General features: G+C 42.1%; 1 protein-coding gene across 2 annotated transcripts; it reads left to right on the forward strand.

Moving 5' to 3' along the window:
* The first annotated feature begins 1,308 nt into the window (after positions 1 to 1,308).
* Positions 1,309 to 24,024, forward strand: LOC110503709 (mitogen-activated protein kinase kinase kinase kinase 5). 2 transcript variants are annotated; one of them, XM_021582184.2, is made up of 31 exons: positions 1,309 to 1,632; positions 9,695 to 9,752; positions 10,656 to 10,746; positions 10,910 to 10,974; positions 11,721 to 11,776; positions 11,908 to 11,955; positions 12,253 to 12,295; positions 12,407 to 12,479; positions 12,586 to 12,717; positions 13,046 to 13,108; positions 13,245 to 13,326; positions 14,430 to 14,546; positions 14,813 to 14,894; positions 15,035 to 15,087; positions 15,562 to 15,623; positions 15,795 to 15,839; positions 15,957 to 15,977; positions 18,579 to 18,624; positions 19,327 to 19,486; positions 19,689 to 19,789; positions 19,869 to 19,910; positions 20,223 to 20,378; positions 20,702 to 20,762; positions 20,914 to 21,016; positions 21,287 to 21,345; positions 21,538 to 21,641; positions 21,974 to 22,151; positions 22,281 to 22,349; positions 22,511 to 22,603; positions 22,726 to 22,849; positions 22,942 to 24,024. In XM_021582184.2, exons 1-31 carry the CDS (start codon positions 1,525 to 1,527, stop codon positions 23,036 to 23,038), a joined length of 2,592 nt encoding a protein of 863 aa, XP_021437859.1. In that variant the 5' UTR covers positions 1,309 to 1,524; the 3' UTR covers positions 23,039 to 24,024. The 2 variants fall into 2 exon arrangements, with proteins under 2 accessions (XP_021437859.1, XP_036817182.1); XM_036961287.1 differs by lacking the exon at positions 1,309 to 1,632 and adding an exon at positions 5,715 to 5,747.
* The last annotated feature ends 94 nt before the right edge of the window (positions 24,025 to 24,118 follow it).

Raw genomic sequence — 24,118 nt, forward strand, 5'->3', positions numbered from 1 at the left:
GCCAAACCTTTAAATGACATAGGCATCGACTTATCTCTCTGCCTTATCTCTCTGCCTTGAAACTCCATTATAAAGTGACATTTCTATTATCAGTTAGTGCACACTGTCATATGCGTATCACAACTAACGCCAAATAGTCTAATTTCAAACCTGATCATCAGCCGTACTATCCCATAGGCCTTAATTGCCCTTTCGTTATTTTAATGAAGGTTATCTGTGGTTGCTTTCTATATGCCTATGGCAAACACCAGTGGGTGTTTGTGTGCTATGGCCTTTGACAGACACACTTTGGGCTTTCTTGTATGCTCAGACACGCACACACACTTCCACACACATCATCATACGCTGCTGCTACTCTGTTCTTTATTTTACTCATATTATGATCTATCCTGATGCATAGTCACTTAACCCTGCCTTTGTGGACATATCTACCTCAAATACCCTGCACAGTGATCTGGTACTGGTACTTCCTGTATATAGCTCCACAGTGATCTGGTACTGGTACTTCCTGTATATAGCTCCACAGTGATCTGGTACTGATACTTCCTGTATATAGCTCCATTCTTGTGTATTTTATTCCTCTTGTGTTAATTATTATGATTTTTAACTCTGCATAGTTGGGGAGGGCTCAGGGCTCGTAACTAAGCATTTCACAGTCAAGTCTACACCCGTTGTATTTGGCGCATGTGACAACATTTGATTTGACAATATTATGCGATAAAGCCTGCTGTCATTCTAACAACAGTATATGCATATTATTGTACAATGTTTTTAGTGCTCTCAGCAGGTCCAGAAAAGGTTTTCTCTCTTTTGATTTCTTACTCATTTCTTATCACCAATACTGGAGCAATGTGATGCCTTTGACTTATGTCCTTTGGTAGTCAGTGAGTCAGAGAATTCAATCAATATTCAATCAGTATGCGTCAGAATGTTTTTTTCAAGTTTCCTCATTGGAAGTAATATTTTAGATAATGAACGCTACCACTCTGAAGCATGGCAAATAATGGTTTAATGTTTAACACTGTTCTTGTTTCTCATGTGTATCGACATGCTACTGTTGCTCTACAGGAAGTCAGGCCATTATAAATGGCTCCAAACGAGAGCAGTGTTGCAGATTTGTAGCTCACACCTCTGCAGGCTTGCCCAAGTGACAAGAAAGAACCCACACAGAAAACCGAGTAGCGCAGCTGCACGCACGCACGCACGCACGCACACACACACACACACACACACACACACACAAATAATGTAAAACAGCCAATGGTGAAACTAAGTCTCATTCCCTCTCTCTCTCTCTCTCTCTCTGTCTCTCTCTCTTTCTCTCTTTCATACACTCATACCTTCACAGACATACACCCAACAGGAAATAAAACCAGAGTAAATGTAAATGAGGGGGGTTTAAGTGGGGAGTGAAGAAGGAAGGTGAGAGAGAGTGTGGTGTGGTGTTTGTTCGCCTCAGCCGGAACAGCAGTCAGTGGAGGGAGTTTGCGTCTGTGTGTGTGTTTGTGCCATGCCCCAGGAGTAATGGACTCCCAGAACCGGGCTGCACTGGACATCTCCACCCGGAACCCCCAGGAGGACTTTGAGATTCTGCTCCGGGTCGGTGGAGGCACCTATGGCGAAGTTTACAAGGTCAGAGATTAAAACAACTCACAGCCAGGACATTTTCAGAGAGTTTTATGCTACCTTGTTGTTGTGCTTTTAACTTTTTTTGTCATGCGTCTAATGGTGGCCTGTGTTTCGAATGTCAATAGTCTGATTAACAGTAACATTTTCCCATTTAAGATTGTATTTGTGGGGGCAGGCAATGGTTTGATTTCATGTAGGCCTAAATCATGTCTCAAGTAAATTAACCTTGTTGGATTATTTCATTCACATTCTCAGGGAATTTAGACTTCGATTTTTTTGTAATTCCTGTTAAGTGGTTTTAGAAAAATAGATTTTAGATTAACTTTTTTTCATATACAGGTTTCCTTTGTCTCTTCATCTTTCACTTTTGGTTAATGAATATGGCCCTTTGTATTACATTAAAGCACACTTCAATCACTCTTGCTTTATCTCAGTTCTGTTTCCTCAAATAGTGAAAGATTGGCTCATAGCTCACCAGGGAAAAGAGGTTGATCTGTTGTCTTTCTTCAGGTAACTAAGTCCTATACTCTTACCATGAGGTCAGTTGTGTTTACCTCTCACAGCTCAACCCCAGCCAGTTACACTGTGGCTTTGTATGTAGCAGTTTTGTTCATGGGCAGAATGTCTTCTCTGTCAGTAACTGTGTTGGAACAAGACAAACTCTCACAGCTCTGGAGAATTCACCGTCCTAAAGACACATTTATTGTGACCACATTAGATACACAATGTGTTCACCTTGAATCAGGAGAGGTGCGTAAAGGATGTGACCAGTAAGTGAGTTGGAACATCACATCCATTAAAACAAATACAGAATCTTAATCATTGATATGCATGGATGTTGGGAGGCAATATCAAACTGTATCCTGCAGTACCACTTGTTTTCTACAAGTTGCAAGGACACATTCTATTTCTTGAGTAAGTCATATTATCGCCAGTCACAGAACTTTGCAGAAATGCAGTGTGCTTTGCACCTGTTTGAACACCACATGATGAGTGTGCTATTCTGCACCAGCCCTGATCATTTCATTCAGTTGCTACGTGCCTTCTCTGTGCTGGACGCTAATGCTACAGTATAGGAACATTTGGTGCAAATTGTGTATCTTATGTGGAATGTATACCCCTTTCCAGGATCCTGATACACTCTACAATGTCAATAATGGTATTGTAGAAAAATGACAAAGATTTTACAATATCATGAGTGGCCTTACTGAACGAGCATAGGCAGAGTATGCCAGCTGCTGTGTTCAGGAGCTTGCCCACTGTACATCTGACTGATGCAAAGTCTGAGGGATATGGAGCTCACTTCCTCTCCAGAGAGAAACGGAGGCCATCGATAGATTCTGCTCTATTTTCACAGTACTTTGCATTTTTTCAACAACTTATGGTAGCAATGTCTGCAAACAGTTTTTTTCTGCAAAGTGAATAAATACACATTCAAAGCACTGAAGCCACAAGGGCTTTCACAATAATACACTCACCCACAGGCACATACACACAAGCCGACACACATAGACACACACAAACACACACACACTTATTCACTCTCTAAGGCCTATGTGTTGATTCAACAAGCAGACAGAACACTGATGGAGACCTGCAGATGCGGCACTTTACTTACCCACAGTGTCAAGGAAACAGGCCAGCCTTGAGTGAGCATTTTGTATTTTTTTAAATTATACCTTTATTTAACTAGCATGTGGGGAAGAGGAAGAACATGTTTGGTTTGCATGCTGTCTACGTTAAGTGTCTGGAGGGGCTGAGGTGGGGGGCGGTCAAGGAAAGAAAAATAAACACCAGAAAAATACCTGGACTTCTGCCAATGTTTGTCAATGTCTCATACAGTGCCTTGCGAAAGTATTCGGCCCCCTTGAACTTTGCGACCTTTTGCCACATTTCAGGCTTCAAACATAAAGATATAAAACTGTATTTTTTTGTGAAGAATCAACAACAAGTGGGACACAATCATGAAGTGGAACGACATTTATTGGATATTTCAAACTTTTTTAACAAATCAAAAACTGAAAAATTGGGCGTGCAAAATTATTCAGCCCCTTTACTTTCAGTGCAGCAAACTCTCTCCAGAAGTTCAGTGAGGATCTCTGAATGATCCAATGTTGACCTAAATGACTAATGATGATAAATACAATCCACCTGTGTGTAATCAAGTCTCCGTATAAATGCACCTGCACTGTGATAGTCTCAGAGGTCCGTTAAAAGCGCAGAGAGCATCATGAAGAACAAGGAACACACCAGGCAGGTCCGAGATACTGTTGTGAAGAAGTTTAAAGCCGGATTTGGATACAAAAAGATTTCCCAAGCTTTAAACATCCCAAGGAGCACTGTGCAAGCGATAATATTGAAATGGAAGGAGTATCAGACCACTGCAAATCTACCAAGACCTGGCTGTCCCTCTAAACTTTCAGCTCATACAAGGAGAAGACTGAGCGGAGATGCAGCCAAGAGGCCCATGATCACTCTGGATGAACTGCAGAGATCTACAGCTGAGGTGGGAGACTCTGTCCATAGGACAACAATCAGTCGTATATTGCACAAATCTGGCCTTTATGGAAGAGTGGCAAGAAGAAAGCCATTTCTATAAGATATCCATAAAAAGTGTTGTTTAAAATTTGCCACAAGCCACCTGGGAGACACATCAAACATGTGGAAGAAGGTGCTCTGGTCAGATGAAACCAAAATTGAACTTTTTGGCAACAATGCAAAACGTTATGTTTGGCGTAAAAGCAACACAGCTGAACACACCATCCCCACTGTCAAACATGGTGGTGGCAGCATCATGGTTTGGGCCTGCTTTTCTTCAGCAGGGACAGGGAAGATGGTTAAAATTGATGGGAAGATGGATGGAGCCAAATACAGGACCATTCTGGAAGAAAACCTGATGGAGTCTGCAAAAGACCCGAGACTGGGACGGAGATTTGTCTTCCAACAAGACAATGATCCAAAACATAAAGCAAAATCTACAATGGAATGGTTCAAAAATAAACATATCCAGGTGTTAGAATGGCCAAGTCAAAGTCCAGACCTGAATCCAATCGAGAATCTGTGGAAAGAACTGAAAACTGCTGTTCACAAATGCTCTCCATCCAACCTCACTGAGCTCGAGCTGTTTTGCAAGGAGGAATGGGAAAAAATGTCAGTCTCTCGATGTGCAAAACTGATAGAGACATACCCCAAGCGACTTACAGCTGTAATTGCAGCAAAAGGTGGAGCTACAAAGTATTAACTTAAGGGGGCTGAATAATTTTGCACGCCCAATTTTTCAGTTTTTGATTTGTTAAAAAAGTTTGAAATATCCAATAAATGTCGTTCCACTTCATGATTGTGTCCCACTTGTTGTTGATTCTTCACAAAAAAATACAGTTTTATATCTTTATGTTTGAAGCCTGAAATGTGGCAAAAGGTCGCAAAGTTCAAGGGGGCCGAATACTTTCGCAAGGCACTGTATGTTCATTATCGTGGCAAGTTGTTCTTGCTGGGCTACAACATGAAGCTCAGTAATTGAAAGAGCTGTGGGGTTTTATGTGTTTGTAACTTTGTACTTCTGCTTCGGCACGCTGTTCTATGAAAGCAGAATACTTTTTTTTGGGTACACATTTAGCTAAGACTCTTTTTTCAACTTCAACTCCTATCCTCTATCTAGGTTAAAACCATTTCACTTTTTAATAGCACCCGTTTTGATTTGAATTAAACCTTCCAGACATGCAGTATTTGCCCATTGTAGAAGTCGTCATAAAAGTGACTTTTTGGACCTGAATGCCAAAACATTCAAGAATAAAGGTGCTCAAAGTTGACCTATTTTGTATACCCCACCATACCATGAGACAGTGATCACTGGAAAAGATAAACAGTTGAGATTTATTTCATTTAAAAGCTTATGAACAGGTTTGTCAAACGGTTTTGTAATTCCTTGATAACTGTTTTTATAACAATTTAATATTTTGATAACCTTAAATGTAAATTATCTAAAAAAAACATGTACATCTTTTTTTTTCTTCTTCTCATATTTGCATATGTTGTAGCTTAGATCCTGTTTAACATCATCTGAGGTGTTTGTGTTGTGCCCGCCATCAGTTGAGGCACAACATGATCCTGAATACAGGGTAGGTGTCAAGTTTTGGCTGATAAATGTACTAAAATGGGAATAAAATAGAAATGTCTACTTTCAAATGGTACCACAAAGATGGTTGGAGGTCCACACATCATAGAATACCGTTTTTTAAAAATGTTATATACTTACGTCAATCCTCCATAGGAAAGTATTGAAATCCTAGAAATATAGATGATAGAATAGACATTTAAGTTGACATTCGACCATGGGTGGACCAGCGGCCATCTTTGTGGTAGTAATTAGAAGTAGAAATGTAAATTCTATTTAAATGTCAATGGTGGACCAGCTAAATTGCAGTGGTCTGAAGGGGTAGGTCCATTCTATGAAACATTTTTTCAATGATTGAAATTATACCCACCCTGTATTCGAGAGCATGTTGTTTCTCAACCGATGGTGGGATCAACAAAAAAAACCTCAGATGATGTATGGTAGGGTTTTAGCTACTACATATGGAAATATGAAACAAATCTGAGTTCATGTGTTTTTCGATAATTGACACTAAACGAAAATGTATGTCATAATCTTAATTGAAAAAAACATTTTCCAAGAAGTTCTAAAATGGTTTGACAACCTTGTTAGTAAGCTTTTAAATGACATAAAATTCCACCGTTTATCTTTTCCAGTGATGAAGACATGGATGACTCATAGTATGGTGGGGTATGCCAAATTTGAGCACCTCTATCTCCTGAATGTTTTGGAACTCAGGTCCAAAAAGTATCTTTCTGACCACTTCTTCCATGGGCAAACATGTATGGATACTTTCAAAAAGTGGTTCAATTCAAATGGATTTACCCTCTATGGAAGTAGACTTGTTTTGTTTGTAAGCAGGGATCCTACTGATGTGACATTCAGAAGAACTACTTACACAATCTCAAGTTCTCGATGCAATACAATTTATCCCACAGGCTCAAATGCATTGACTCGTCATGTACCAAACTAAAAAGGACAGGATAAGGTTGAGTTTCCAATAAAATGCACTGACATGCTGTACCAGGTGCAATCTTTGGCAACAGGCCAGAAAGTGAAAATAAAGAAGTGAGAGAGTCATTGGTATTTATAGTATCTACACTTCACGAGAAATAGTGTGTGTATGGGTGTGTCTGTGTGTGTGTGTGTGTGTGTGTGTGTGTGTGTGTGTGTGTGTGTGTGTGTGTGTGGACTTGTGTGGACGTGTTTAACTAGACTTGTAGAAGTCCCCACAAGAATAGTAAACAAAAAAAATTGAACCAACTGGGGACATTTTGTTGGTCCCCACAAGGTCAAATGCTATTTCTAGGAAGTTGAGGGTTAACGTTAGAATTATGTTAGGGTTAGAATTAGGTTTAGGGTTAGGGTTAGGAGCTAGGGTTAGTTTTAGAGTTAGGAGCTAGGGTTAAGGTTTTTGGGTTAGGGTTAGGCTTAAGGTTAGGGTTAGGGGTTAATGAAAATAGGATTTTGAATGGAACTGAATTGTATGTCCCCACGAGGTTAGCTGCTCAAGACTTACACTGTAATGGTAAATGGTGACACGTGACCTTTAAGAGTGTCCCTGTGTTTGAACTTTCTGAACTCATAACATAACTTCCTCCCAGTGGTACTTCACAAAGTAGAACCTCTTACTTTTTGTTTGGCTGAATTCTTTCTTTTACTCCTCCGCCCAAAACATCTTCTGCATTCGCCTATTTTTATAGATTTAATTTGAGGGATCATAAGTCACTCATCATTATCGACTGCTGCGCTTCTTAAGACATTTATCCTCTATGAGTATAAGAGCTGGTGAGTGTCTGCATCTGTGTGGTGTCAATCTGTCAATAATGTCAGTGACGTCACCATGGAAACGGCCTGACTTCGATCACAATGTTTCCAGTGGTCTGTGAGAGGAGCACTGTTTGTTTTGTGGCTTTCCTTCAGTGACCATCTCTCTCCACTCAACCCAGCCCCCCGCCAGCTAACCCCGCCCTATTGTCTGCCTACTTTCCACTGTGCACACCCAGGGGCTTCAGTTGAAGTCGGAAGTTTACATACACTTAGGTTGGAGTCATTAAAACTTGTTTTTCAACCACTCCACAAATTTCTATAGTTTGTTAACAAACTAAAGTTTTGGCAACTCGTTTAGGACATCTACCTTTTGCATGACACAAGTAATTTTTCCAACAATTGTTTACAGACAGATTATTTTACTTATAATTCACTGTATCACAATGCCAGTGGGTCAGAAGTTTACATACACTACGTTGACTGTGCCTTTTAAACAGCTTGGAAAAATCCAGAAAATGATGTCATGGCTTTAGAAGCTTCTGATAGGCTAATTGACATAATTTGAGTCAATTGGAGGTGGACCTGTGGATGTATTTCAAGGCCTACCTTCAAACTCACTGCCTCTTTGCTTGACATCATGGGAAAATCAAAAGAAATCAGCCAAGACCTCAGAAAAAACTGTAGACCTCCACAAGTCTGGTTCATCCTTGTGATCAATTTCCAAATGCCTGAAGGTACCACGTTCATCTGTACAATCAATAGTACGCAAGTATAAACACCATGGGACCATGCAGCCGTCATACCGCTCAGAAAGGAGACGCGTTCTGTCTCCTAGAGATTAACGTACTTTGGTGTGAAAAGTGCAAATCAATCCCAGAACAACAGCAAAGGACCTTGTGAAGATGCTGGAGGAAACGGGTACAAAAGTATCTATATCCACAGTAAAATGAGTCCTATATCGACATAACCTGAAAGGCCGCTCAGCAAGGAAGAAGCCACTGCTCCTAAACTGCCATAAAAAGGCCAGACTGCGGTTTGCAACTGCACATGGGAACAAAGATCTTACTTTTTGCAGAAATGTCCTCTGGTCTGACAAAACCAAAATAGAACTGTTTGGCCATAATGACCATCGTTATGTTTGGAGGAAAAAGAGGGAGGCTTGCAAGCCAAGGAACACCATCCCAACCGTGAAGCACGGGGGTGGCAACATCATGTTGTGGGGGTGCTTTGCTGCAGGAGGGACTGATGCACTTCACAAAATAGATGGCATCATGAGGTGGGGAAATTATGTGGATATATTGAAGCAACATCTCAAGACATCAGTCAGGAAGTTAAAGCTTGGTCTTCCCATTTGTTGTGGCAAAATGGCTTAAGGACAACAAAGTCAAGGTATTGAAGTGGCCATCACTAAGCCCTGACCTCAATCCTATAGAGAATTTGTGGGCAGAACTGAAAAAGTGTGTGCGAGCAAGGAGGTCTACAATCCTGACTCAGTTACACCAGCTCTGTCAGGAGGAATGGGCCCAAATTCACCCAACTTATTGTGTTAAGCTTGTGGAAGGCTACCCGAAATATTTGACCCAAGTTAAACAATTTAAAGGCAATGCTCCCAAATACTAATTTAGTGTATGTAAACTTCTGACCCACTGAGAATGTGATGAAAGAAATAAAAGCTGACATAAATCATTCTCTCTACTATTATTCTAACATTTCACATTCTTAAAATACAGTGGTGATCCTAACTGACCTAAGAGAGAGCATTTTTACTACAATTAAATGTCAGTAATTATGAAAAAATGAGTTTAAATGTATTTGGCTAAGGTGTATGTAAACTTCTGACTTCAACTGTATGTTTAGTGTTGTTGTGTCAACCAACAATCAAGGGCTCTCATTGGTGTTCTCTAGTGTATGTCGGGTGTGTGATTGGGCAGTGCTGAAGTAAATAGGACAGTCTGGACTGTCCTGTTAGGTGTTTCCTTACAGCGGACCACAGATCTTTTTAGCACAGTAAACAAAACAGTGAACGCCACAGAAAAGCTACACCATATCAACTCTCAACAGATAATGAACACAGTTTTTCAATGGAAAGTAATTGTCGCATAAACTCATTGACCCAACATGATCTGTCCTGAGGTCAGTGAATCAGGTTATACTCCCCTTCCATAACAAGTCCACTGACTGATGCAGCTGTCTGTTACTCAGGCTCGGAACAAGCAGAACGGGGAGCTGGCGGCCATCAAGGTCATCAAGATGGAGCCAGGTAAAATAACCCCCCTCTATTACTACAGATACTGGAGACCACACATGGGCTCAAATCAATTATTTATATATACACTAGATGACTGATAGGGGGTGCTGTGTTGAAGCCACCATGCCTCCATCTTGGTACTCCTCCACCGGTGTAAAAAATGTTTTGGAATCTATAGAAATACATTTATTAATGTCTATATTCATTTTGCCGTGTTTATTCTATTACAGACACCTTATTGCATACTTTAAATTATATTATGTGAGCTAAACATACAAATTAAAAAATATCTATATATATTTTTTATCCTTAAAGTATGATTTTTTGAGATTACTAATGTTACTGTCCCCACTACAACAACAAAAAAATACTTAAATACATGTAATTTTGTCCTTGAAACATTTAATTGAAATACTGTAGAATTCCATTCATTCCTATGGAGGACAGCACCTACTGGGGAGTGCCAAGATGGCCGACCGGTGGCTTCGAAGCCTCTCAATGGCCAATACATAGCATCAGTAATCCAGGGTTTATATACATCATTGGTTCAAATACTATTTCATATCTTTCAAATACTTGGAGCGTTTGCTGTAACCTGTCTGGAGTATCAGGTGGGTGGAGTTTGGTCATTCTAGACATTTATGTTGGTTCCATTACAACAGGCAAGTTTAATTGAGCACAAATATAGTATTTGAAATGATTTCAAGTAGTATTTGAATCCAGGTCTGAAAGAAACAAACCTTTCAATCCACATTGGTATCAGATTTCCGAGGTAATGCCGTTATTACCGTTCCACAAAAAGAATTGGTTACAAACCAAGATGATGTTGTGGTGCTATATTGTGACATCATCTGGCATCCATATACATTGCAGTGTGGAACGTGATATAAAATGATATAACCTTTTCCCACACAGAGGAGGACTTCTCAGTAATCCAGCAGGAGATCGTCATAGTGAAAAGCTGCAAGCACCGCAACATTGTGGCCTACTATGGCAGCTATATACGGTGAGTGGGCACTGAGCAGGCCCTGCCACACACAGCCACATATCATACTCTAGTTGGAATGGGATGATACAGACTAACTGGGAATATTATCAGTTGTGATCATGATAAAGTTACTGGAAATATAAACCTTTAATATGACAGAACCGTCCGTGTGTGTTTCCAGGGCCAACACGCTGTCGATCTGCATGGAGTTCTGTGGAGGAGGCTCTCTCCAGGATGTCTACCATGGTGTGTGTGTGCGTGTGTGCGTGTGTGTCAGCTTAGGTTGATTTGTGATGTATTAACTGAGAAAACTCTGAGGAGGAAGGTGAAATTGTTAGACTAACAGAAGGTGAGAGGTGATCTACAGTATGTGTGGATGAAAGAGACATAAAGCTGTTTGATCAGGCTTTGACTACAGATCAGTCTCACAACCAGCAGGGTTTACTCTGTGAAGTACCTCTGGCAGGAAGTTTTGTCACGTTAGGACGTGCACAAAGTTCAAACACAGCAACACTCTTAAAGGTCACCTACACTCTTGTAAAAAAAAAGGTGCTATCTATAACCTAAAAGGGTTCTTCAGCTGTCCCCGTAGGAGGACCTTTTGAAGACTATTTTGGGCTCCATGTAGAACCCTTTCTACAGAGAGTTCTACATGGAACCAAAAAGGGTTATCCTATGAGGACAGCCGAAGATCCCTTTTGGAACACTTTTTTTCTAAGAGTGTATCACCATTTACCATTACGCTGAAAAAAACCCTCCGCCCAAAACATCTTCTGCATTCGTCGATTTTCATAGATTTAATTTGAGTGATCATAAATTACTCATCATTATTGACTGCTGTGCTTCTTGTGACATTTGTCACGTTGTCCTCCAGAGTAATGTGTGTGGGTGTGTGTGTGTGTGGGGGCGAACTGGAGCAGATTACGATCTACAACTGTAACAGAGTTTATAAAACAGTGTCCTACTTTACACCCTCTCTCCTCTCCCTCTAGTGACCGGACCTCTCTCTGAGCTTCAGATTGCATTTGTCTGCAGGGAGATGTTGCAGGTTAGACCACTCATATCACACATTACAATATAGCATGGATAACATGTTACTTGGCTGTTTTAGGTAATAGTTTTGATATCTCCAGCTTTGATATATCAACACGTAACAGTGTACTAACTGTCTACCTGCAGGGTCTGGATTACTTACATGGCCAGAAGAAGATTCACAGAGACATAAAGGTGAGATGACCAGGGTTGACTCCCTAATCTGCTGGGATGAGTCATGCCTCTATAACGGGTATGAATGGCCCATGGGGGCAGGAGCCTATCTCCTGTTTCAGTAGCATGAGTCAACTTGATGTACTAGTACACCTCCTAGACAGGACGCTAGTCTGTCGCTAAGGGCCGTTCTGGCTGAGACAAGGCTTGCTTTAAGTTATGATGCAATGTTTGTTGTGTTTTCATGCTGTCCAGACAGCATATACTGTACACATTGCTCTGTCGTGATGGCTTTTGTCTCTTCTTCCTGTTGTCCAGGGTGCCAACATCCTCCTGAACGACCTTGGAGAGGTGAAGCTAGGTGTGTGACTGTGAAGCCCTAGTACACTCATCAGGAAGTAAATAATGACACCGAAATTATACATTTTCTGTCCTCACATTAAACAAGTGACGTATTTATCTGGCTGTTTAGCGGACTTTGGGATTTCGGCACAGATCACGGCTACTCTGGCACGGCGGATGTCCTTCATCGGGACTCCTTACTGGTGAGGTTGAAGGTCAAATGAGTCTCCTCCCTTTGGCTCTTCTTGAGGTTGTATCTGATGTCAGATGGTCTTGATGTTGATGGTAGCGGTTGCCCGTGTCTTCCAGGATGGCGCCAGAGGTGGCTGCCGTGGCGATAAAGGGGGGTTACAACGAGCTGTGTGACGTGTGGTCTGTAGGAATCACTGCTATCGAGCTGGCTGAGCTGCAGCCCCCATTGTTCGATGTGCACCCACTAAGGTAATCACACACCCACAAATCATTCCTCTCATACACACACACACACACAACATTCTTTCTTACATTCACACTCCCCGCAGAAAGAATAAAGACGTTCCTCTTTCTACACCTTCTTATGTTCCAGTTGTATGTACATTCATGCCTGACCTTTATGCACATGCCGTTTACCCACTTTTTTACATTTCATTTCACCTTTATTTAAACAGGTAAGTCCATTAAGAACTCATTCTTAGTTACAATGTCGACCTGTGATGACACACACCCACAAAAACACACACACAGACAGACAGACACACAAACCTCACATCAAAGTCTTGTCTTTTCTCAGGGTGCTGTTCCTCATGTCCAAAAGTGGCTACCAACCTCCTAAACTAAAGGAAAAGGCCAAATGGTATGCAGTAAAACCATTACTATCCACCTGGGCTGTGGCAATGATACCTGTATTCTTTAATTCCGTCAATTAATCTACAGTCTGTAATATGCAGTTGGTTAAAACAACAGTATCTCTTCCACCACTTTCATGTTAGGTCCTCGATTTTCTATAACTTTGTCAAGGCAATGCTGATCAGGAACACTAAGAAGAGACCCAGTGCCTCAAAGATGCTGACAGTGAGTAAACCTCAAGAAACACAGAGAATGTCTCTCTTCTCTGCTCGATCTCACTCACTCACCCACCGGTTCTCTTTCTCCTTCCCTCACTTTTCTTCTAATGCACTAGCTGCAATAGTGAAAGTGGGCAGTAAGATCACAGGAGTGCAGCAGAGTAGTCCGTCTGACCTGTACAACAGAGAAGGGTTGAGAAAGGAAGAATCCATCCTGTCTGACTGTTCCCACCCCCTACAACATGAGTTCCAGGTCCTACCTTCTGGCTCCCAGTTTAGATCCCCCACTGTTAAGACTAACAGGTCCAAGCACTCCTTCACCCTTATGGCCATTGCCCTTTTCAATACCGGGAAGAGAAGGAGGTAGGCTAGGGATGATGATGATGATGTTGAGGATGACGACCGTAATATGTTGTTGATGATGGTGGTGTTGACGTTGATGATGTTTTTTTTGTTTTTGCCGGCACGTTGTTGATATATTGTTGACTAGATGATCTGAAAATGCACTAAGCACTTTACTTATTAGGTGACTTTGGCTTGCTATACTTTTGTGCTGCTGCTAATGTCAATCTCTAGTAGGCCTATTGTATACACTCAGTATACCAAACATTAAGAATATGGTATTGATATTGAGTTGCACTCCTTTTTGCGCTCAGAACAGCCTCAATTATTTAGGGAAAGGTGTCGAAAGAGTTCCACAGGGATGCTGGCCCATGTTGACTCCAATGCTTCCCACAGTTGTATCAAGTTGGCTGCGTTGCAATTCATGCCACAAGCCCTAAAAATCCTTCTTTAACCTGTCTCCTCCCCTTCATCTACACTGATTGAAGTGGATTTAACAATTTACATCAATAAGGGATCATAGCTTTCACGTGGATTCACCTGGTCAGCCTATGTACACACAGTGTATGTGTCTATTGATGGCTGCCCTATGACTTCATGTACTAGCCCACAAATAAAGTTGAAACTTGGGCTCATCTATTCATCTCTTGTAATCACTGTACGCCTTTTTCTCTCCTTGATACCCCCCCCCCCTCTCTTGCTCTCTCTTTCTTTCTCTCCCTATCTCTCTATGTCTCTCTCTCTCTCTGTTTCTCTCTCTTCCTGCAGCACCTGTTTCTGACCCAGCCGTGTCTGAGACAGGATCTGATCTTGGATCTGCTGGAGAAGCTGCGTCACCCTGAGAAACTGAAGCCCTCGCTGCCATCTGAGGAGGAAGATGTGGAGGTCAGAGCATCACACACATACCCTGCACAATCAAACACACACACACAAACACTGCCATCTGAGGAGGAAGACGTGGAGGTCAGAGCATCACACACATACCCTGCACAATCAAACACACACACACAAACACTGTATCATATAGTAATATATTTTGTATACACAATACACATGAATGATACGTATCAATAAACATGATCACACATTGTAAAAGACATGTAAAATGTAAGAATGCAGTACTCATGGCTATATGGTGATATCTCCTATAGGTTGTGGTACCCGGCTCCCTGAGAAGGATCTACTCCATTAACAGACACAACCAGGCAGAGAGAACCAACTCTGACATCAGCTGTGAGATAGATATATATATATAATTATTATTTTCCTTTGTGAACCTGTCCAGGAAATGTACTCGGTTGTATAGATGTGCGACTAATCACTGGATTTGTGTGTGTGTGTGTGTGTGTGTGTGTGTGTGTGTGTGTTATCAGTGGAGCAGCTCTACACCAGGAGGCCAGTAAAGACAGCCTCACCAGAAGCAATGGTAAGTGTGTGTGTGTGTGTATGAGTGTATATGAGTGTATGTGGGCAGTGGTGTAAAAAGTACTCAATTTACGTACTTGAGTAAAGATACCTTAATAGAAGGTTACTCAAGTAAAAGTGAAAGTCAGCCAGTAAAATACTACTCGAGTTAAGTAGTACTTTAAAGTATTTTTTTACTTAATACATTGCATATAAAAACTTGAGCTAGCGCACACCCAGAATAATAGTTTGTGTGGAGGTGCTGACTAACGGCGAATAAACTATAAACTATCAAAATAAAGGAATCTCCCAGCAATTTATTATACATGGAGTGTGTGACTTTCTCTCTTTTGATAGTTTATACTTAAATCTTTACACCATTGTACCTGCGGTGTATCCATGCCTGTGTACCATTGTGCTTCCTTGTGTGGATACAAATGTAGGCCTGCGTATCTTATTGATCTGAGTCTTCTGTTATTGTCTTTCTGTACTTCAGGTACGGTCTACAGTGCAGTGGCACACACTGGGATCCACTGGCAGCGACAAGAGCCTAATTAGGTATGGGGATTACTGCTCAGCAAACCAATAACACACTGACTGATGTCTCCTTCATCTCCAAGTCTTCCACTTACAGGACAAATTATCCTATGGGTAATAAGAAGACCACTATTGACTACCGATCTTATCTGGCACTGTGTTGATCTCCTTCCCTTTCTCTCTTCCCCATAGAGACCAATGCATGGACTCAGATGATGACTATGATGACGTGGACATGTAATCCCAACGCACACTTGACTATTCATTCATTAGTTTATTGAAATATCTTCAGTTGTACATTTATCTGAGCTGTTTGACAACCCTCTCTCCCTTCTCTCTATCTTCTTTCCACAGTCCGACCGTCTGCACCAGAAGGTAAGCAAGCCTACTGAGACTTACTTCAACCATTCAGTCTCATCTGTATTTCTGAGCCCATATTCACACAGTCCCAAAGTAGGACTCTCTTATCCATTATGATAAAACTGATCCTAGATTAGCACTCCTACTCTGAGACACTTTAGTGAATACAGGTCCGGATGTACACTCTTAGAAAGAAGGGTTCATCAAAGGGTTCTCCTAGGACAAATAACCTTTTTTTCTGAGTGTACTGTATTTCTCAGTTGGGATGGAGAGGATGGACTTCGCTCAACATCATTGTCTTTACCATGGTTAGGTTCTGAACAAATGGAGTAAAAACTCAAAGACAACTAGTACAAAGCTCAAACCAAGTTTATTCACCCACTGGGACAAACAGCGGTCTTATACACATGTCGCGCTTCACATATCACTGTTGTTGACAACACACATAACAAAAATGATTCACAATTGTCTCCCTATTTCCGTATAATCTGTCACAGTTCCCCTCCCCAATAGGGCATAAACCAACCTCTCTCCTTATTGCTACTGCTAAGACACACAAATCATGTTCAAACAACGTTTGAATATCTTGGATGGGGCTCTCATCCAGAACTTATAGGCAACCTTTTAACACCATCCACATTCCCACTCACTGACAATGTTTCATCAGCACAGATATTCTCAGATATCTCCTATTCTCCATGGTATGCATTTCTGTCCTTTGTCCTTCTAGATGGGCTACTTCTCTACAACCTTTCGTACTAGTACACAAGCATGACAATTTATCCATACACACGCACACTCTACGGCCTCACGGCCACCACGGCTGGGACTTTCGTCCCAACTACGGATCTTGCAGGAGAACAACCCCACTAGGGACCTATCCTTACGCAACCTACCCTACACTGTAGTGTCACCCACGGATCTCGAGGAGAACCAGCTCCACTCGGGACCTATCCTTACGGAACCTACCATACACTGTAGTGTCACCCACGGATCTCGAGGAGAACCAGCTCCACTCGGGACCTATCCTTACGGAACCTACCCTACACTGTAGTGTCACCCCCGGATCTCGAGGAGAACCAGCTCCACTCGGGACCTATCCTTACGGAACCTACCCTACACTGTAGTGTCACCCCCGGATCTCGAGGAGAACCAGCTCCACTCGGGACCTATCCTTACGGAACCTACCATACACTGTAGTGTCACCCACGGATCTCGAGGAGAACCAGCTCCACTCGGGACCTATCCTTACGGAACCTACCCTACACTGTAGTGTCACCCCCGGATCTCGAGGAGAACCAGCTCCACTCGGGACCTATCCTTACGGAACCTACCCTACACTGTAGTGTCACCCACGGATCTCGAGGAGAACCAGCTCCACTCGGGACCTATCCTTACGGAACCTACCCTACATCAAATACATCATTACACAATGAGCATACTGATTAAACTCATGCTTTCTAGGTCCGTATCCTATAATTGGTTCAGCCTACGACTCTCATCTTCCCAAGATGTCAGAATGAATGGTAAAAGGTATAGGAACTGTGCCTACCTTGTTTTTGGTGCCGGCTCCTGTTTCACTGATTCGGACTCTCTAGTTCGACTGTAAATCCTGCCGACAACGCCAACTGTTATGTTCTGAACAAACAGAGTAAAAACTCACGGACAACTAGTAAAAAATTCAAAGCAAGTTTATTCACCCACTGGGTCAAAACAGCTGCAAAGACATGATTACACAAGCACATATATTTATAACCCCCTACTAGGAGTCAACTCCTTGCACATCGAGACAGCCCTCTGTTGCCAGTCAGTGTTATGAAATGTAATTTTTTAAAATTGTATATAACTGCCTTAATGTTGCTGGACCCCAGGAAGAGTAACAAAGCAGCAGCTAATGGGGATCCTTAATAAATACAAACACAAATGGGACGAAATAGACAGGGTTGGCATAGAATGTTGACAACATGTAAACTATATTTTAGTCTCCAAATGTTTATTGAAAACATAAATACATTTGCACAATGAACACTTGATGTCTCTCAAATACATCGTTACAGTTGTTGGTTAGCTAGCTAGCGAATTTTTGCCAACCCTTAGGAAAAAAGATTGTGGTCAGAGTGCAGTATAACTGCAGTACGCTACAAATACTGTGTCCAAAATAACACTGTTTTATTTTGCAGTGTAACTGCAGTTACAGTACAGTATAACTGCAGTTCAACTGCAGTGTACGTTATTCTGCAATTACTGCGTCCAAAATATCACAGTGGACTGCAGTTACTGCACTTTTACTGCAGTTTCAAAACTGCAATTTTTTTGTTGTACTGGATATTAGCATGGACATGTCATCAGTCAAAACACCTCAAAACAAGACATGGTATCAATAACAAGATACAAAGAGCTGAAATGAGCCGCCAACGATACCCCACATGGCAGCTTCTTGTAATTGTTGCTAGCTAGCTGACCGTTCAGAATGATAACAACGCCCAACTTCTGGACATTTTCGTGACATTGTCAGCCGACCGGTCTATATAAGAGCTGCATGGGAAAATAGATCCGAAGATTTGGATGAAAACAACAATCTGAAACACTGAACTATTTCTGTTTCTCCCTGAACAGTGTAACAATCCCACGAGATGACATCCCACCCCCACTCCCTCCTAAGGTAAACAAACACTACATTTTCTATACTATGGCCATTCGTTACCTCTACATATCCCATGTGTCTATGAATATGGTGTTGACATAGCCTACAGCATAAAGTTGATTAAAGCCACAATTCCAGTGCTTCATATTACTACGTAGTGGTGGAAAAAGTACCCCATTGTCATACTTGAGTAAAAGTAAAGCTACCTTAATAGAAAATTACTCAAGTAAAAGGCATCCGTTAAAATACTACTTCAGTAAAAGTCTAAAAGTTAAATATACTTAAGTATCAAACGTAAAAGTAGAAATCATTCAAAATTCCTTACAGTAAGCAAACGACAGCACCATTTTCATGTTTTTTTAAAAATTTACGGATGGCCAAGGGCACACTCTAACACTCAGATATAATTTACAAACTAATAATTTGTGTTTAGTGAGTCCGCTAGATCAGAGGCAGTAGAGATGACTAGGGTTGTTCTCTTGATAAGTGTGTGAATTGGACCATTTTCCTGTCCTGCTAAGCATTCAAAATGTAACGAGTACTTTTGGGAGTCAGGTAAAATGTATTGAGTAAAAAGTTTTTTAGGAATGTAGTGAAGTAAAAGTAAAAGTTGGCCAAAATATAAATAGTAAAGTATTGTACAGATACCCCCCAAAAACTACATAAGTAGTACTTTAAAGTATTTTTACTTAAGTACTTTACACCACTGTGCCCACACAGCCCAAAGTTTGTCACAGTTCAGAGGAGATTGTAACAGGAGAGGACGAACGTGGCCAGACACTTCACTCCCTCTACGTCCCCTCGCCCCTCCTCCGGACCTCTAGTGCCACCCACACACGCCCCGTCCCCCGTCCGCGCTCCCAGCGAAACGTCAACTCCGGTGAGTGTCAGCTCCACACTTATCCCTATTTGTTACCTACAGTTACCGTTATAGGATCTTAATTTGATAGCCCTGTTGTCCCTTCTGAATTGTATACTGTACCATATACAGTGAATGACCTTTGACCTATGACATTTACCCTGAAGCACATCTTCTCCATGCTCTCTAATGTACAGTAACAACATGATTGTGTCCCCTGTAGACCCTGTTTCCTTCCCATTACACATAACAGACAGACCAGCGGACCTCCAACCACCTGAGTTGCCCCCCAAGAAAGACAGGAGAAGGAGACAGCCCCCCCAGGTATGGATGGGACCAGGAAGTAAATCAGCATTTCATTCCAATATGCATGTTTAGAGTATGTGTCTGTTTTCTGTTGCAGGATCCAGTTGAATGTGCCAGCCCTGTGCTGAAGAAACCTCCAGTAAGTTTGTCCACCAGTCTCACGAGTATGTCGCTCTACATCTTACGACAGTTACTGTAACTCTGTATTGATGCACTGAGACGTACTCACACCTTTATCTGGAACACTATACACACACTACGAACAATGACAGTGACTCCTGGGCCAATGTTTATAAAGAGTCTCAGACTAGCAGTACTGATCTAGGATATGTTTCGTTTCGTTTATCATAATGATTCTGATGATATGGACACGGGGTACCTGAACCTAGATCAGCTCTCCTACACGGAAACAGTTCATGACTATGGGTCCTGTTCTCCACCTCGTCTCTAGGTGTACTTTAAGAAAGTATTCCATGGCTGTCCGTTGAAAGTGAATTGTTCAACGTCGTGGGACCATCCGACAACTAAAGACCACCACCTGATCCTGGGAGCAGACGAGGGGATCTACACCCTCAACCTGAACAGCTCAGAGGCCACCATGGAGCTGGTGAGAATCTGCTCTAATGTCTTTCTATGTCTGCAGTGAGGCTAGATCTGGTCCCGTGTTGAACGTGTCCTAACGCCCTGGACCAGAGCTACAGTGAGGCTAGATCTGGTCCCGTGTTGAACGTGTTCTAAGACCCTGGACCAGAGCTACAGTGAGGCTAAACGTATTGTTTGAGAGACTAAGCTCATGCTACAGTATGACTGTACAATTCAGTAAAATGGATGTTATAGCTGCAGTATTGCATTTTGCTTTGATATTGCTTGTAATCTCTACCTAACTTGAAAACCATTGAAATGTTCTCATTGCCCGACTCTCTCCTGCAGCTCTATCCAGGAAAGTGCAGCTGGGTTTACACCATTAGTAATGTCCTCATGTCAATATCAGGTGAGATCTGCAAACCATAGACATTCTACAATACTAACATCTGTCAAATAAATAGACTGAAATATATGTGTGTGTGTGTGTGTGTGTGTGTGTGTGTGTGTGTGTGTGTGTGTGTGTGTGTGTGTGTGTGTGTGTGTGTGTTCATCCACAGGTAAGTCATCCCAGCTCCATTCTCACTTACTGAAGGAGCTGTGTGAGCAGGCCCGAAAGGAGCAGCGAATGGTGGCCTTGCCAACCCACAGACTATTGCCTAGGTAACCCTACAACTCATTGCCATACGCTAGTGCTGCCCTCTTATTCATCAGTGAACACCGTAGCAAAGCCTTTCCCAACAGAAAAGCCTAACAAGCATTTCTTATTCTTATTTCGTATTAAGTTCAGTAGTAGTCCCACCCCTGTTTCGGCCTGTTTCCTTCCGCTTTGTTCCTAGTGAATACAACCCTGGTGTTTGTTGTTGATTATAACAATGTCTCCCCCTGTAGTTAGTATTACATATCAACATACATTTTTTTTCTTATTTGCAGGAAGTTTTCTGTGTCATGTAAGATACCGGACACCAAAGGCTGCAAGACCTGCTCAGTGGGTGAGAAAAGAGAAGTTGAGAAGTTCTGTTTAGCTTGATAACTAAAGGGTTCAGGCGGTTTGGTCACTGAACTTCAGTTGTAACACGAGTGGGTTTGAAGTCAACGTTGATTTAGATCAATGTGTCTGCTAAATGACTGTTATACTAGAATGCTGAGGTCCTCTTCTGTCCCCCCCCCCTTGCTCTGTGCAGCCAGTAATGTGCAGCAGGGCTGTGTGTTCCTGTGCTGTGCCCTGGAGACCAGTGTGGTGCTCCTGCAGTGGTACGAGCCCATGCATAAGTTCATGCTCATCAAAGTGAGTAAACACAGGTCTGACACACCCCCCTGACTACCTCCCTGACTACTTCTCTGACTACTTCTCTGACTACTTCTCTGACTACTACCCTGACTACCTCCCTGACTACTTCCCTGACTACTTACCTGACTACTTTCCTGACTACTTTCCTGACTACTCTCCTGACTACTCCTCTGACTACTTTCCTGACTACTTCCCTGACTACTTCTCTGACTACTTTCCTGACTACTTCTCTGACTACCTCCCTGACTACTTCCCTGACTACTCCTCTGACTACTTCCCTGACTACTTCCCTGACTACTTCGCTGACTATGTGTATTTGTCTCATGCAGCACTTTGACTTCCCCCTGCCCAGTCCCCTGCGTGTGTTTGAGATGATGGTGGCACCGCAGCAGGAGTACCCTCTAGTGTGTATTGGGGTACACAGGGGTCCCAGTCCTGAGCAGCCCATTAAACTGGACAACATGAACCTCAACTCCAACACCTCTTGGTTCACCAACACTGGCTTAGGTACTATGAACTGAACACATCCCAGAGCATGCTTGTTTCTATGAACATACTGTCCAATGGAATTGTGAGCTTTGTTCTTAGTTTGGACCAATCTTAAAGTTGTGTTGTAACTGTGTGTTTGTGTTCCAGAGAGCCGGTGTCCTGACACAGTGCAGGTGAACCAGCTGGACTGTAACACTCTGCTGGTGCTCATTGAGAGTAAGTCATGTTGTTAACGTCACCATCCACATGAAGAGTAGGCTAGTTACAGACAAAGTCTGTTTTAACCCCTGAATGACGTTGTCTCTATCAATCTATATGAGGAAAATGAAATGTGTAGGAAGGGCTAATGTGTGTGTACCTCTCTCGCCTTTGAATAGATTCAGTACATATTGTGGACCTGGAGGGGGTGCAGAGGAGCCACCGGATAATTCAAGCTGAGACTACTTTCACTTTTGATGTGGAAGCTGTAGGTAAGAGGGGAGGAGGAGAGGAACATGGTCATCATGATAAATCATTGTGAGGTTTGAGGGGTGTGGGGGGGTATTGGGAGACAGAGGGCCTAATGCACATTCTCTCCGTCTGTCCGGTTCAGTGTATTTTGAGAACACTCTGCTGGCTGTGTGGCGTCATGGCTGGCAGAGGAGAGGAGAGGGCCCATACGTACTGCAGGAGATCACAGACCCCAAGAAGACTTTCCGTCTAGTGGGATCAGACCGGTATGTGTGCCTGTATAGTTCCATGGGATACACACTCACACACACAATCAAGTAAATATTGTTTTGATTAACACATTAATAACCCCCTGCAGGATAGTTGTCATGGAGACAAGGCAGAGTGAGGACAATTCGGGGCTCTGTAACCTGTACATCCTGGAGATTGCGGAGAACTATGTCCCAGTACCTTGAGAACTCTAGCACATGGGACCAATCTCAAGGTAGCTAGCACCACTGTGAACACTCCAAGCAGCAGCCATAGCACTGTGTCCATGCCCAAAAACACTGCTGTGCTGCTGGTTTAAAGGAGCACAGACAGAATTCATCCCTCACAATCTAGGAGCAGATGGAGTGCTTCCACTGCCAGCCCACACAGGCAGTGTGCCCAGACACACATGTGCATTCATTCTTCCACAAATACCTATTTATCCTGTAACAGTACTACAGTACTTGACCTCTGCTGCAACCTGGTCTCAGAGCATTTCGTATTATTCTGAATGTGAATCAGATTATTCTGTATGTGAATCAGAGACACTCCGTTTGGTATGATATGTTATGTTTCGTACGGTATGTATTAATTTATGGATTTCCATCACCCATTTCATATGTTACGAATTACAATTCATATTATATGTTATGAATTTCCAAATGTATAATGTGTTACGAATTTGCGAAAATTTACAATATGTAGCGCATTTGCAAAATGTATGATATGTTACGAATTCTAACTAGGTGGCGAACATTAGCTAGCTTGCTAACGTTAGCTAGGCTAGGGGTTAAGGTTAGGGTTATGGGAAGGGTTAGCTAACGTGCTAAATGGTTGCAAAGTAGCTCAAAAGTAGTAAATTGTTGAAAAGTTGCTAATTAGCTAAAATGTCAAAGTTGTCTGAGATGATATTTGAAATCGCAACCTTTGTATTGATAGATGTTCAGGTTATAAGCCTACCCATCCACCCCACTTTCGCTTTTGCCTTATGTAACAATCTGTTTTATGTAACCATACCAAACTTAACATGGCATACTAATTTGAGTGTCCCGGAATTAAGTTTACTATATTACGTCAACTCTGAGACCAAACCGTCCTTTTTCATCGTCAGGCTCACAGACACAAATGGGCTCACAGACACACTTCCCATCACAATCTATCCAAATAAATGGGGAACATTACCCAATAAAGATCTTCCAAGTCTGATTTATTTTTCATAATCCTGTAATGTCAACAAGTGGCCAAATGGTTTTACAGTGCATGAAAGTGTTTTTGGAGTGCCATAA

This window comes from Oncorhynchus mykiss, chromosome 24 (assembly GCF_013265735.2).
Source record: "Oncorhynchus mykiss isolate Arlee chromosome 24, USDA_OmykA_1.1, whole genome shotgun sequence".
NCBI classification, from domain to species: Eukaryota; Metazoa; Chordata; class Actinopteri; order Salmoniformes; family Salmonidae; genus Oncorhynchus; species Oncorhynchus mykiss.

Bases quoted from the DNA above. Each gene is read 5' to 3' on its own strand.
- LOC110503709 (XM_021582184.2), top strand. From the start codon at position 1,525: ATGGACTCCCAGAACCGGGCTGCACTGGACATCTCCACCCGGAACCCC. The intron at 12,480-12,585 runs GTGAGGTTGAAG...CGTGTCTTCCAG, and splicing joins TTCATCGGGACTCCTTACTG to GATGGCGCCAGAGGTGGCTG. The intron at 13,327-14,429 runs GTGAGTAAACCT...CTCTTCCTGCAG, and splicing joins GTGCCTCAAAGATGCTGACA to CACCTGTTTCTGACCCAGCC.